The sequence below is a fragment of the Aegilops tauschii genome, chromosome 6 (genome assembly GCF_002575655.3).
Source record: "Aegilops tauschii subsp. strangulata cultivar AL8/78 chromosome 6, Aet v6.0, whole genome shotgun sequence".
Lineage (NCBI taxonomy): Eukaryota > Viridiplantae > Streptophyta > Magnoliopsida > Poales > Poaceae > Aegilops > Aegilops tauschii.
In genome coordinates, this window is record NC_053040.3 from 491,679,206 (window position 1) to 491,694,078 (window position 14,873).

The following is a 14,873-nucleotide window of genomic DNA, read 5'->3' on the forward strand; positions in this document are numbered from 1 at the left end:
AGCAAGCAGCAGGGCTGCCGATGCAACCGATTGAGCACTTGGTTTCATGGTTGCATGAGCTAGAGCTCACACACTCTAGCATGTGCCGCAATGCGTCCATGTTGTTTAGTCGGTGGAGTACTTAGGAAAACGCCATCCTCAAGGGTGGCCTTAATCGCGGTCTCCACCCTTGTCTCCACCACCTCCTCCACTGCCTTGAGATCGACACCATCAACATAGTGAGGAGGGGACAATACGACATGCTCAAGAAACTAGTGATACGTCACTACACCACAACACTTAATTGGGGGCAATTAACTGCCGGGAGAAGTATGTGAATAAGGGCAAAAGATCTGCCGGGAAGCTCGTTATTGCCGGTAGCAAAACTGCCGGTAGAACTTTAACAACAGGGGCACAGAAACTGCCCGGAAGTGTGTCCACGTACAAGGGCTTATTTTCTGCCGGAAGAAGTAAAGCACGGCCCATTTTCTGCCGGGGACAATGTCTTTGGCGTCAGACCGAAATGTTTTGGGCCGAAGCGCACGCAAGCAAAGGAAAGCCCGCGAGAGGCTAAAATTTCGGCACGTACCCTTCCAAAAAAAACGCGGCCCCAATCTCCCAAATCGACCCATCCTCCAAATCACCCCAAATCGACTCGTCCTGCCCTCACTCGACCGCCATCGCCCCCAATCGCGACGTGCCCTCGCCGCCGCTGCCGCCGCCAACCACCGCATACCCCGCCTGCGCCCCAACCACCCTCCACCCTGGCCACTGCCGCCTTCGCCCCCAACACTCCACTGCAGTCTGCAGCGCCGCCGAGCACCCAACTGACATAGATCTAAGCCGCCGTTGACCGGACCCGTGGCCGAGCCACTCCACCGCCGACCACGCTCCTCTGCAGAATGCTCCATCGCTACAACTGTACTCCGTGATCTTCCTCTCCCAAGAAGGACTTGTCACCCCAGCAGCGAACGGGGCCGCCTCCTCCACGTTCTCTCCCCCATGCAGCGGGAAGTCCGTCCCCTCCCGCGAGAAGCTCTGCCTCCTCAACATCCTCTCCTGATGGTAGACTTCTGTCCTGATTTTTTTTGTTACTGATGTTTACCCTGAACTTGTTTATGATGGTAGCTCTCCCACGTTTTGTCTTACTATCGTTATAATCTTTGATTTATTTACAGTGCATTTTTTAAGGCGATGTTACAATTAGGAATTCCTTTCCAGCCTACTGATCGAACAGGTCCAGTTTACCTCTCAAGAAATTTGGCAACTAGTTGAAGCGTAGTATCTTGATAATCAACTAAAATTGTCCACTAGGATGACTTTTTCTCACCATTTAAAATTGATAATCAACTAGCAATGTACAACTAGAATCGAAGCAATGCTACTTTTACTCACTCCTTCAAAAAATGTTACTTGTACTGAATTTATCGGGTATTATACTGTGTATAAATAAGCGTAGTATCTTGCGGATTGTTATGTAGATGGTTTGAAAACTTCTTTCTGGGTAATTTAGAAAAGTCAAAGCACTGAACGGCATGTCATAGATGATTATAGCGGGCTTTTAGATCCAAGGACAATGACAATTGGTGATTAACAAGTGCATACCTTAGAGTTGTTAACACCTGGCTAAGTTTTTTAGTTGACCTTCAGAGCTCATTTTAATTTGAGATGAAACAAAACTAGTTATTTTAAGCCTTCAGCCCACTTGCTCTGTCCACCTAGCTAAATTGTTTGATGCCTCAAAGAATTAGCTTGTTTTTTTTTGTGAAATCTGATTTGTGGACAGAACAAATGTTATTTTTTATTATATAGATAACTATATTCTCATGGATGATGTAGCACATGGCCATGCAAAGCTTCTGTTCTTAAGATTAAATTTACCTATCATGGTTGATTGCTTAACAATATGCTTCTATGTGTGCAGCTGTAAGTTGATAAGTCTGGCAAAAGAAGCAACGCGACCACAAGCAAGCTGAGGAGGTAATATTCATATTTCTCTTGGCTATTGCTAAGTGATACTATTTCTATGTTTTTGCTGTGTTTATTTGTTCCATTTGATTTGTCTCCTATATGCATATTATTTAGGATGTAACTTTTTTACCTTCAATTGTTTGTTGTACAGTCCCCTGGTTCTTTAGTTTTGATATAATTTGTACTATCTTATAATGGTTCATTTGAACTGTAGTGAAGTAGATAGGTGCTCGCATGTTAGTCGCCTTTGATGACATTTTGACTTGGTCTTTCCTCTACTTCAAGTACCTCTACTTTGAGCACGTTGCTCAATCCAAGGCAAGTTCTTTATCCAATTTTCTCCTTACAAATAATGTCTAATATTTTGAACAATTACACTGTGTTATCTGTTATGTGCATGTGGGGGAGAGGATGTGTACGGATCTGACGAGCAGCAAGATTACAGGGGTGGATATATGTCTGCAGTAGAGTTCCTATTTGAGCCTAATGCACTATGATGCGGTGGCTAGTACTCTGGTCTGAGTCATGTTCAGGTCATATGCATCTCCTTTATTCTTTACTTCACTGTTGTGTTGTCTGGTTCAATTTGAAGCTTGTTCTTCCCCAATGAATTTCTAGAGAGTTCATCTGCCTTGATCTGCCCGGTCCGGCTGCCGGCTGCCACATGGGAGGCCAGACGCCCCCGTCCCCTCGAGTTCTGGTCGCGCCCCCTCGAGCATATCTGTGCCCCCTTGATCTGGCCCATGTAGCCGATCCTCAGCGGCGCCAAAATATTGTAGCGTGCCCATCTGTTCAAGCGAAGGACAACTAGCTAGCCAAGCAGTCAGTATTGGTGCAATTTGCTGATGGCCCGCTGCTTGCACGCGTCGCTCTAAGGCCCTCGTGAAATCAAACAAAAAAAAAACGCATCATTCAGTCTCAGGGTGGAGCAAAAGAAAAACCCGCATCGCTCAGCCATTTTTGCTACCGATTAACTCATGTATAAACAGATAATCCTACAGTAGTAGGTATATAAACGGATAATCCGACAATAGTGAGAACTGGACTGAAAGTTATTGTAATATCTTATATTAGAAAAAAGTTTTATGTTGGCTGTTAAGAGTTACAGAGGACCATTCCATGATTTAGATTTAATATGCTACCGATGGAAAATAGTTGAACTGATAGTGTTTTGCATATCTGAGCCACATACATTGTCCAAAAAATATAGGACAACAAGTCCAAATTATAAGTGACCCGGGGAGGATAAAGTGACATGGATGACTGATTAGAAGATGCAATGGCAGTGGGCGTGATGGATGAAAAAGAGCAGAGTGTTAGAAGAAATAATGAGGTGATAAGGTCTCGAAATGTTCATTATCTCATGGAAGTTATTAATGTGCTATGTAGCCAAAAGGTTAACAAACATATATATGTGCATGTACTCTAGGTTGGCCATTTGAAACATGTTCAAGAACATGTTATTAGTTGGTAATAATTATAGTTCATTGTTTATTAATAAATCTCATTGCTGCAGTGTACTTTTGATGAACTCTGATAGTGATTATTGCCTGTCCACGTACAGATAATTTTAGGGCTTCAGAATTTTGACAGAAGCAATGTTGGATCTGCTGTCACAGATGTACATACAGTGTGGTACATTTTTTTCATGCTCTATTACTGTTTGGCTCTTCCACATATATGAAATAATGTTGAAGTTCTGATTTCGGTTGATGGACGACAAGTGAATGATGTAAATGAAACATTCATGGACATGAGTTTCTTGAAACATATCTGAATTGTAGTTTTGAGTTCTTCGCATGTTACATAGGGAAGTAGAAGAAAAATTGGTTATATCATGTGTTAGGGATGTTCCCTAAATTGGTCCAAGACTTCATTTTCTTCAAGCATGAATAAGAAGAAACAAATAAAATGGCAAGTGGACAGACTGATCCTGTGTTGCTGCTGATGCTACTTCTTTTCCTGTCATCATCTTTGCTGACCCTCCTCTACACGCTATGCTGATGGTGGTGGTGCTGCTGCCGAGCTGCGCCTCCTCTTCTCATAAGAGTCGTTCTTTTGCTGATAGATAGAAGCACTAGATTGTGCCTTTATTAGTCGCATATTTATATTTAGCATGCAGATGCACTTTGGACTAACCTGGAATCTCACTTTACTTTTTTCAGCTCAACATTATAAAGAAAGCCTTGAACACATCTCATGAAGGCTTGACAAGATCTTGAAGTGTTGGAGGTTTGGCAAGATCTGCAAGGCGTCCATACTTGGTTTTTTTCTACCCATTTGGTGTTTGTTTCAGCACATAAGCTGATTTGGATGTGTAGCACATCTAGAAACATGTCCATTTTTTCTTTTGTGGCACAACATCCTTAATGCATCCAGAAACATGTATTTGGTCGCTTATCAAATGAAGCTTAAGGTTTTGGATGTGGCTATTATGTAACTTTGATTGAAAAGTAAGTATATCTGAGCTGTGATATCTGTCCTAATTGTCCAAACATACTGAATGTATATTAAATTAGGGATAAGCTGCGTAGAACTTTTTTTAGTGAAATCAATGTGATGGCATGTTAACTGCCGGGTTAACATGTTTCTGCCGGCAGATTAATTGCCGGTGACTGTAGTTCCCGTGTCATGATCAATCTGCCGGGAGAAACATAACTGCCGGCAAATAAAATAGACAGGGCAGACAAATTGCCGGGAATAGTTTATCTGCCGGGACAAGTAATCCCCGGCAGCCATTCTTGTGGCAGTTCTATCTGCCGGGAGAAACTTCCTCCCGGCAGTTTATCTGCCGTCTTTAGTGCATTCTCCCGGCAGAATACATGTCGTTGCATCCGTGCTGTGGTGTAGTGCGTGGTTGGCATCGTTCGGTGCAAAGCATCTGCACAACACGAAGCAACGATTTGATCTATCACAACATACATGATAGGCAATGGAAGCATAATAATATTGAGATGAAGAGAAAAATATTTGTTGTAGGGAACATATTCACAACATGAAAGTAGGAAGCATGGCTTACACAAAAAGCAATGAGTCAATCTTTCACACCATACATGCAGCTTTCTTTAAATTTAAATGGTGTTTGCTTCGTTACAGTATGTTTCAGTTGTTCTTCTCAACTGAGAATGTCTGCCCATGTCCAGGTTTGGCTACTGGAGTTCTGAATCTTGCCATTGTCGCTCCTCAGGTTGACCCTTATACCTAGAATGATCTCTTGTGTCATGCATCGTCGCTGAACATGTCCTGACCTTTACGACTGTCGACTACTTTGCAGATAATAGTGTCACTCGGAGCAGGCCCATGGGACAAGCTCTTGGGGGGAGGGAACGTCCCTGCCTTCGCCCTGGCCTCGGTCTTCTCGCTGGCAGCCGGAGTGCTCGCGGTGATCAAGCTACCCAAGCTGTCGAACAACTACCAATCCGCCGGCTTACAATCCTCATTTTGACATTCTTGTAATAAGATTAAAGATGAGATAGAGATTAGGATAGAAAGTGTCAGCCCCAAGTTGTAAAAGATGTACACTTTTTTTGTACTGTATATTATTCAAGATTGCAAAACTGAACTGAAAAAAAAAACTCATGAAAACATCAAATTGAATATAGACATCTATCCGTAGATGTGTTCCAATTTTGAAAGCTCAAGCATCACACAACTCAATTGAAACTAATGAAATTTGCCGACATAGTCTAAGTTTGTTCACACGATCAACAGAATTGAAATAAATGCAAGATTACTAAAATCTAATGAAAAAAATCCAATCGAAGCCTTATGCTGAAGCTATTTATCATATCTAGTCGCTGTAGAAGCTACTTGTGTTCTTCTTGCCGTCCTTGTTGGTTTTCTTGTTCCTCCGCCTGCGCCGGTCGGCCTCCTCAACCCGCCGGAAGGCGCGCTCCAGTGTGTCCACCCGCTCAGCCAGGGCCCCGATGAGCTCGCACTGCTGTGCGCTCCGTTCGCACAGCGCCGCCACCATCTCCATCAGTTTCTTCGCGTCCAGCCCGTCGGTGGTCACCGTCTTCTTCTCCTCCTGTGCCTGTTCTTGCTGTTGCTGCTGCGCTTTGGGTGGTGCATGGTCCTCCTCGCCGGTGAAGACGTCGCCGTCCCCCGTCAGCACCATCTCCCACTCACCCTCCGCCTCCGAGGCCTTCTCGCCTTCCGCCACCAGTTCGGTCTCGGTCTGCCCGGCCTCGTCGACGACGACGGGACTCGCTGCATCAACCTCCATCGCTGCCATGTCGGTTGTCTCGGCAGCCAGAAAATCCGACGCAGTATTGTCCTCAACCGGCAGCTCCGGCTCCATCCCGCTCTCTGCTTCTTCCTCTGCATCCTGAACTTCCGGCGCATCGGCGGTCACCACCGCAGGCGCGGCCTCGAGCGCGTCAACAGCGTCCTGGAGCGCGAGCACGCGCCTGGTGACCCGCCTCCGGTACTCCCGGGCGCCGCGCACGCCGTCGAGGCGCAGCAGCAGCCGCATGAGCTCCTCCCCGAGGCCGATCCGTGCAAGGGCGTCCGCGCGGAGCGCCTCCGCCTCGGAGGCCACCCTCGCGGCCACGGCCTCCGCCAGCCGCTCCACCATGCGCACCTCCCGCACCATGCGACGAGCGAGCAGCCCGCGCACCGCCGCCTGCACCCTCACCGCGGCTTCGTCCGCTGAAGGCGCCGGCTTCCTCGGCACAGCTGGCGGAGAGTTGGAGTCGCCCGTGACCTCAATCTCGAAGTAGTCCGGGCAGCTCTTCGGGGACCCGCTGCTGGGCCTGGGACGCGCCGTAGTCCGTGCGGCCGGCTCGGCGGCGCCGAAGCCAGGGAAGAAGGCGTCGTCGTGCCGCGCCGGGGCCCTGCGGCGGGCGGGGCGCAAGCACTCCGTCATCAGCTGCTCGGCGTCGTGGAAGAAGGCATCGGCGGCGGCGGGGTAGCCATAGCCGTAGTCGTACGGGTCATAGCCAAAGAACGCCATTGATCCGCGGCAGAGATTGGGAGAGATCGATCTAGGTGGCTGTTGACCTTTGTCTGGCTATGCGCACGATTATGTTGGGATTCTGTTGTTGACGGCCGAGCAGAGGGTATTTGTAGAGGAGGGACGAACGCGGTTCAAGGAGTCGGAGTATTCTGGATAATGCTTGGGGAAGGGGCTCGAAGCATCGGGAATATAGCGCCGTACCAGGGCCGGCCCATATATAGGAGCGAAAATATTACAGGAGGTTGCGCTGACCCTTTCAAACAAGAAAACTCGAACGTGTCGTTTGGTTCCAAGGGATCAGAAAACCATGTCTTTTGGTCCGCTGTGTACGTGGACCTTGTCCACATCCTTTGTTCATCTCTGTAAATTCATAGATCATAATAGTGTTCATTTACTTACCTCTAGACTCTAGTATTTCCCACATTTTTTGGTTTCAAATATTGGATGCATTTTTCCCACATATATCCCTCGAATCACATCTTCATTTCTATTTTTTAAACAGATCTTTCTAATTTAAATATTTTTTAATGTCCCTAGTTTTTCAGGTTTTAGTTGCATGAGATGTCAAGTTTGGTTTTTCCTGACTTGTCGCCATGCCATCTACTTTTGTGGCTCAAACAACCTTTTTATGTGCGCCGTAGGCAAAACCGCCGTAGCGTATATATGGCTATAAGAGGAAATAAATTAGTGATACCTAAAATGCAAGAAATGCTAACAGGGGAAAGTTTTGGACCAGATCCCAAGCTCAACATGTGGCTATGATTGGTACCTCCACAAGATTGTTGCACAGGACAGCACTATTCTAATCCCAGGATTAGAATAGTTATTTGGATCACAGCAGCCCCTATAAGGGCCCGACAGGGCCCTCCCGAACTCCTGAACTGCCGCCGGCCCGACCAACGGGATCCCGAGGCCGCCCCGACAGGATCTACCGGATCCTCCCCCGATCCCGATCCGAGCCGCCCCAGCCCCCCTCCTCGCGGCTCCTACCTTCGATCCCCGTCCTCCCCCCGTTGTTCGCCGCCCTCTCCAGCTCCTCGCCGGCCGGATCCGGCGCCTCCCCTCCATCTCAAGCTCCTCGCCGACCGGATCCGGTGCCACCCCTCCCCACCTCCTCTCCGACAGCAGGCGCAGGCGAGCGAGCGACGACGGACGCCGGCGCGAGGGAGCCCGCGTCGCCTGGAGCCGGCGAAGCCGCCGGATTTCTGAGACGAACGGTCGCCATGGACTTCCGGAAGCCTCCTCCTCGGTCCATCCTCACTGCCCAACAGATTAGAAGAGCAGATGACGGCCCCGACGCAAGCTGCGGCGAACGTCACGGCCAAGGAAGCATCTCGGCGGCGGAGGCCGCATCAGCAACGCCTTCAAATCTACCAAAGGTAGATGAACTTCCTCACTCTGCTTGCCTTCTCCTTCAATCTTGCCTTGCCTGACCTTCTTTCTTCGTGCAGATGAACTTCGCGCCCTTTGCAAGACAAGGATGCCAAAAGGGCCATATTCCAATCGTAGTAGCAGGTAGTTAACATACTTATATGTCCTAAGTTAATAATATACACATATAATAACTACATATACATCATGATAGTAAAAATTATATAACCGTCTAGGCTGCGCCTAGGGCGGTTAAGCAATGCTTAGGCACTAGGCGAAGGCCAACCGCCTCGCTTACGCCTACCGCTTTTTCCAACCTTGGTGAAAAGCCATGTGAAGTTCTGGCAGTGTGTGAGCCTCAATCCAGGCTACAAAACAATAGAAAATCTACATGCATTCACATGTGAAAAGCCATGTGAAGTTCAACTAGTAAGTGAGCCTTAGTCCAGGCTACAAACAGAAGAACCCTTGCCTGCATTCACATGTGAAAACCCATGTGAAGTTCAACTAGTAAGTGTGCTAGAGTTCAGGTTGGTACGTAGCTGGTTGTGTGCAAAAAATAAAAGGAAAAAACATACATATGATCACATGAAGGTCAGGTTGGTATGCACTAGTGGTTCAAGCATTCAAAGTCATGAAGGTTCAGTCTTTTTCTACTGTAGACAGTATTTCCCCTTTGCAAACAAGAAGTTCAGGGTGTCGACAGTGCTCAGTTCAGGTACATATAAGTAATCAAATAGTGCAGAATTAACAGAATGTGAGGTTCATTCTGTGAAGGGTGCTAAGTTCAGGTACAGAAGTATTGGCAGATGCTCAGCTCAGTTAAGAGTGTGATGCCTGTCCTAGGGGGAAAAATATGTACATGAGCACAACTTTTATATCAGAAGTTCAGGCTGCAAATAATGCTAAGTTCAGTTACAAAGGTATAGGCAGATGTAACTTGTGTGCTAATAAACATTTTTTTCTTTTATGTCAGCAAGACGAGAGACGAATGAAGAAGCTTAGAAGTTCCCAGCACCAAGTACACAGTCCTAAGCCTGTACGCGTTGCACCACCCACTCAATTGGTCACACCACAAATGCACCAACATCATTGCCAACCTACTCCAGTCCAAAAATGGATGACACCCGAAACACATGGAAACTTCCAAGATGCTGGGTCACAGCACTATCCACACAACTTTGTGCCTCCACCTAATTGGGTGACGCCGGAAATCCCCCGCGGATTCTTTGTATCCACCAGCAGACTCCAAAGCACGCCCATGGAGGAGGGGGTTAGCTCAAGTCCTGCGTGTAACTCTGGAGGTTATGCTGGTGTGCCTCATCAATGGCAAAGCGAAGCAACTAAACAGGATCCCAGGACAAATCCAACAGGAACACACACACGGAGGAGAGTGCTCTGCACACTACCACCGTTGGATCCTGCTGCTGCTGCTACAAGTCAGAATTGTACGGGACATAAGGTATATGGATTGCTTCACAAAACAAAAGAGCAAACTAATACCAGGATGGCAATACCTACACAACCACCTCAAGCAAAAAGGACGCAAACAAGAGAGAGGCCTTCTTCAGCCCTCCGTCCTCCTCGTGATCCCCTCATGCATCCTGCTATGATTACTCAATCGTGCCCCATCCCAGAGGGACTGCAGCAGACTCCGGTGGAGTTGTGATCATACACGCACGTAAGTGATATTTATATACGCATCTTGTATTATCTGCAAATTTTCTGCTCCCTCCAGGATAAGAAATTCATAGACTGCATTTTAACGTGCCGTTTGGATTCTTTTTTCTTTTTCTACAGATGCCGGATCTCTCGGATTATCTAATACCAAGACTAAAGATGCGATTCCAAGATGTAGAGAAAGCAAGGGAATTTTATTACAGATACACCATTTTGGACTCAGGAAGACGGGAGGGAATGACAATCACAAGTATTTTGTTTGCGCGTTCCAAGGAAAACACACAACTTCTGTTTCAGAGGCTGACAGGCCGCGAAACAAAACATCGCAGAGGACATGCTGCAAAGCAAGAATGAGGGTGATGGTGCAGGAGGATAACACATGCGTGGCAGTGGACATTGAGTACAATCATAATCACCAACTCATGCAAACTGACGACATGCTGGTATTCTTGCACTCACACAAGAATTATGACCCCAATATTTTGGAGTACGTAAAGCTCCTGCAGTACCATGATGTCAAGCACACAATAATCATGTCCATGTTGTCTGAAAATGAAGATGGGAGCTACTTCCTAAGCATGACCGGACGAGACCTACTAAACCAGTAAGTATTCAAACATTCACATACTGCAATGTACATAGCATCCTAAGTCACAACCCTTTGGTAGCAAAAATAACAAATGCATGTTTGCATGTAATTTGTAGGAAAGCCATGAATTCAAGGAAAGATGATTTGGATGATGTATTGAAACTTTGTTTCATTCTTCAAAGACATGAAGGCAATCAATGATGAGTTTTTCTATGACATACAAGTAGACAAGGACAAGTCAATTAAAAACATTTTCTGGTCCAATGCAAGCTGCCGAGGAGCGGATCAAGACTTTGGCGATTGCGTAACATTCAACACAACTTACAAGACCAACAGGTTTCATATGCCTCTGGGAGTGTTTGTTGGAACAAACCATCACTTGCAGTCAACAATATTTGTTGTTGCCCTGATCAGAGACGAAGATGCAAAGTCATTCAAGTGGCTGTTCGATACATTTGTATGGTGCATGAACAACAAGCACCCAACTTGCATTCTAACAGGTGAGTTCAAAAAAAAAACTCTACAAGTTTCATCATCTTTTCAGCCTATGGGTCTGTACTGGGTATATTTGGTTTTATCTGGAAATAATGTAAAGCAAGCAGTTCAACCAATGTTAGCACAGAAGTCCAAATAACAGTACAAACAAAGCAAAATTATCTATCAAATGTTTAGAAAAAATTAGTTATGAATGTGAAGTTCAAATACAGGAATCATAGAAGTTCAAAGGACAAAAGGTGTAAGAAAAAATATGTGTAACATGTTCAGAAAAATATAGTTATTTATGTGAAGTTCAACCACTGGTACCACGTAAGTTCAAGAACACTGCTTTAAGAAAATTTTGAGTGTGACACTACTAGGTAGTCCTACTGCTACATGTGAAGTTCAAGCACTGGTACCACAGAAGTTCAAGAACACTGTTGTAAGAAAAAATACATGTGGCATTTTTAGATAGTCATACTGCTACATGTGAAGTTCAAGTACTTGTACAACATAAGTTCACCACTAGTGCAAAAAGAAGCAAGTTTCATTTTTTAATTCATGCAGACCAATGCCTGTCGATGGCGAAAGCTATACCACAATCATTTCCAAACACCGTCCCGTTGGCACATCATGAAGAAGTACAGGGAATACCTCGCGTTGCTGTACAAAAAGTATAAAACATTCAAAGAGGAGTTCACAGCTATATTAAATTGGCCGTTGATGCCAACGGAGTTTGAAGCTGCCTGGGCTGAACTCATGCACAAGTACAACCTGGAGAAAGACCAGATGATGATACAGCTGTGGAGTGATTGGAAAATGTGGATTTCAGCATATTACAAGAACATTTTCTGTGCTAGAATGACTTCCACACAACGAAGCGAGAGCATGAACCACGTGCTCAAGAAAGGGTTTGTCAAGGGGACCCAGAACCTGCACAAGTTTGCTAGGCGGGTAAATGCTTGCATACAAACTCGGATGCAGAAGGAGAACGAGCAGACAATGACCAGCATGGTATGAAGACAAAAAAAACCATCATATTGTGTTTTCCTTCAACATGTGCACTTTGAATTTAAAAAAAATGAAACCCATGACTCTGCTTCGACTAAAATCTTAATTTTTGACATGTGCAGACCAATCCTGTGACAAAAACAGCTTACGGCTACGAGGAAGACATGTCTATCAAGTACACAAGAGCCGTGTACACCGAGATGAGGACTAGGATGAGAAAAGCCACGCTATTTCGCGCAAAACCTACAGCAGAGCCCACTAAGTACCTTGTGTACTACCACAACAAGGTTGGTCATGATGATGAAGAAAGATTTTCCTGGTCAAAGCATGAATTCCAGGTTGTAGCTGACCCAGAGAATGAAATATACGAGTGTGAATGCAAGCTTTGGACACACACAGGTCAGCGGAAAAACAAACTCATTAAATAGCTAAACTAGTAGTATCATATCAAAAAACTATTAAACTCATTGCTGGCTCACAAAGATATTTAATTCTGCATTCATCACAAAATGCAGGCATGTTCTGCCTTCACATCATGAACATACTAGACTACCTGAAGCCTGACAAATTTCCACCCAAGTATATCCTAAAAAGGTACACAAAGACTGCAAGATCACAACCAACATTTGATACAAGGGACTACTACACAACTGCATCGGATGGCAGCTCAAGACTATCGAAGCAAGGCACCTTGCTGCAGCTAAATTTGATGGTTAACAAGAAAGCGATGAGATGTGACCAGCAATATGACAAAACCTTCTATGTTCTCAAGAGGCTCGTGGAAGAGCTTGATGCAATACATTCAGCAAATCGAGCGAATGCTGACGAAAGGATGGCTGAAGAAGATGCTGAAATTGAAGATGACCTTCATTATTATGAAGCTGAAAAGCTCCAGACAGCTGCTCAAGCAAACCAATGCAAGCAGGATGTTGACCAATTATTGCAGCAACGGCAGGAGCAGACAATGAAACTGTCGCTCTACTCTGAAACAAAGGGTAGGAAGAAAATTTCTGCAGCTATGAAAAGTGACAAAAGAGCTCAAATAAGGGCACAACCTCAGCCTGTGTCTTCCACTTCATACAAAAACAAAAGTCAACACGTCAGAAAAGAAATGAAGGAACATGGGAACAAAGATATACAAGACAATACCAGAAGTTCAAGTTAAACTACACAGGAAAGAATGATGCATATAAACACTCACAGGCACTCTCCCAAACACCCATTTGGCTGGGTCATCATCACCCTTGTTGACCAAGTCAGCCGCAGCAAGCTCAAGAAGCTTGGCCTGATCCATGAAATTGATGTGAGGGGTCCTCAAGTCAACATTAGGCGTCTTGCCAATGATGAGGCAGTCCAGATACATAAGAAGCGGCGCGATGGCATAGCCTGTGATAGCTTTTCCTCTGCTCGTACCTTGATGATACCTAACAACAGCACTTCAAATATCATCAACAACCAACTGGCAGTAGTCCACATCTGCCATATCCTCAAACACAAGATTCTCAGCCATTGCTGCCTCCCTGGACACTCATGTAGACGTTCCAGGAATAACCACCTTCATGAAGACAATCAGGTAAAACACCTGCAGAGCAAGATCATCCTTCGTCTCGTCCTTCACAAGTTCCTGGAGGATATTCCGCAGATCCTTTGTCTTGATGTCGTCACTCCTAGCGTACCCAAGCTTGCCCTTCAACCTCATAACAACATCATCAAACCCATCATTCGAGGGCCTAGGAGGGGTACGATTACCCTGAGGGAATCCAAACAGATGGTGAATAGCATCACTTGTAATACGGAGAACCTTGTTATCCGCACCCATGTCCAGAATCATGGTTGTAGGGTCAATCCTCGTGTAGATGTTGCCCATCAAAGGACGAGAAATGTTCGAATCAACCTCCAACTCAAACACACATCCAAAACCAGCCTTGATAACCCTCGTCTGGTGCCTAAGTTGTAGCATTTTCGCACACGTCTTGACCTCTTTCAGTGAGCAGCGAACTGTCTTGTTAAAACGTTTCGCCTCATCTCCTCCTTGGCCACCTACTTCGGGGGCTTTGCCTCCTCTCCTCCTCCTCTCAGGCCGCTCCACAAGCTGATACTGAAAAAAAATACAATGACAAGGGAAAAAGGCAGAACAATGAGATAAACAAGCTACACCAAAATTCCACTAATGCCTACATACGCAGTACATTTCAGAAGTCCACCTATATCTACATAGGCAGTACAACCATGTATGACCACAAGTTAACATGCTTTCAAAATGTTGGAAATTTACAAAGCAGAAGTTCAACCATGTATACCAAGGCAGTAATAAAACATGTATACCGGTAAGTTCAGCTAATTTCTACATGTATATATCCAGAAGTCCAACTATGTACACAAAGGCAGTAACACCATAAAAGCAAAGCAGTTCAGCTAATTTATTCGTCCATATGAAGCAGAAGGTCGGCTATGTACGCAAAGGCAGTGCTAAAAACAAAAACTACAACAAATCTACAAATGCTCTCAAAAGCAGTAAACATGAGACATTCATACCTGACTAACATCATCATCGTCACCCTTGTCATCAGCGTTGAAATCAACATCATCCTTGTCCTCTGGATTAAGACGAGGACGATTCTTGACACCCTTGTTGACCTTTGCAGGTGCAACCTTGCGCTTAATGCCGCATTTCTTCCCCTTAAAAGATGCACCAGCACCAAGCGGGGAAGGTGTAGGCTGATACGTCTCCAACGTATCTATAATTTTTTATTGTTCCATGTTATTATATTATCTGTTTTGGATGTTGAATGGGCTTTATTATACACTTTTATATTATTTTTGAGACTAACCTATTAA

The 14,873-nt window shown here is 45.4% G+C and overlaps 2 protein-coding genes and 1 long non-coding RNA gene across 3 annotated transcripts; 2 read left to right on the top strand and 1 right to left on the bottom strand.

The window, feature by feature from the left end:
* Positions 1-615: 615 nt before the first annotated feature.
* On the top strand, positions 616-4,428 carry LOC109758910 (uncharacterized). Its single transcript, XR_002231943.4, has 5 exons — positions 616-1,044; positions 1,904-1,959; positions 2,165-2,483; positions 3,515-3,585; positions 4,116-4,428. It is a non-coding gene; the product is annotated as an uncharacterized lncRNA (long non-coding RNA).
* A 1,149-nt stretch (positions 4,429-5,577) lies between these two features.
* Positions 5,578-6,985, bottom strand: LOC109758917 (uncharacterized). Its single transcript, XM_020317778.3, has one exon. The coding sequence runs from the start codon at positions 6,902-6,904 to the stop codon at positions 5,741-5,743; it is 1,164 nt and encodes a 387-aa protein (XP_020173367.1). The 5' UTR covers positions 6,905-6,985; the 3' UTR covers positions 5,578-5,740.
* A 4,672-nt stretch (positions 6,986-11,657) lies between these two features.
* On the top strand, positions 11,658-13,200 carry LOC109758916 (protein FAR1-RELATED SEQUENCE 5-like). The gene is made up of 3 exons (XM_020317777.1): positions 11,658-12,038; positions 12,158-12,434; positions 12,551-13,200. Exons 1-3 carry the CDS (start codon positions 11,658-11,660, stop codon positions 13,198-13,200), a joined length of 1,308 nt encoding a protein of 435 aa, XP_020173366.1.
* Positions 13,201-14,873: the final 1,673 nt, after the last annotated feature.

What these genes read in the sequence shown, in the direction of transcription:
- LOC109758917 (XM_020317778.3), bottom strand. Translation starts at nt 6,904, where the DNA reads ATGGCGTTCTTTGGCTATGACCCGTACGACTACGGCTATGGCTACCCC.
- LOC109758916 (XM_020317777.1), top strand. Translation starts at nt 11,658, where the DNA reads ATGAAGAAGTACAGGGAATACCTCGCGTTGCTGTACAAAAAGTATAAA. An exon ending in AGCAGACAATGACCAGCATG is followed by an intron (nt 12,039 to 12,157) that starts GTATGAAGACAA and finishes TGACATGTGCAG; the next exon opens with ACCAATCCTGTGACAAAAAC. An exon ending in CAAGCTTTGGACACACACAG is followed by an intron (nt 12,435 to 12,550) that starts GTCAGCGGAAAA and finishes CACAAAATGCAG; the next exon opens with GCATGTTCTGCCTTCACATC.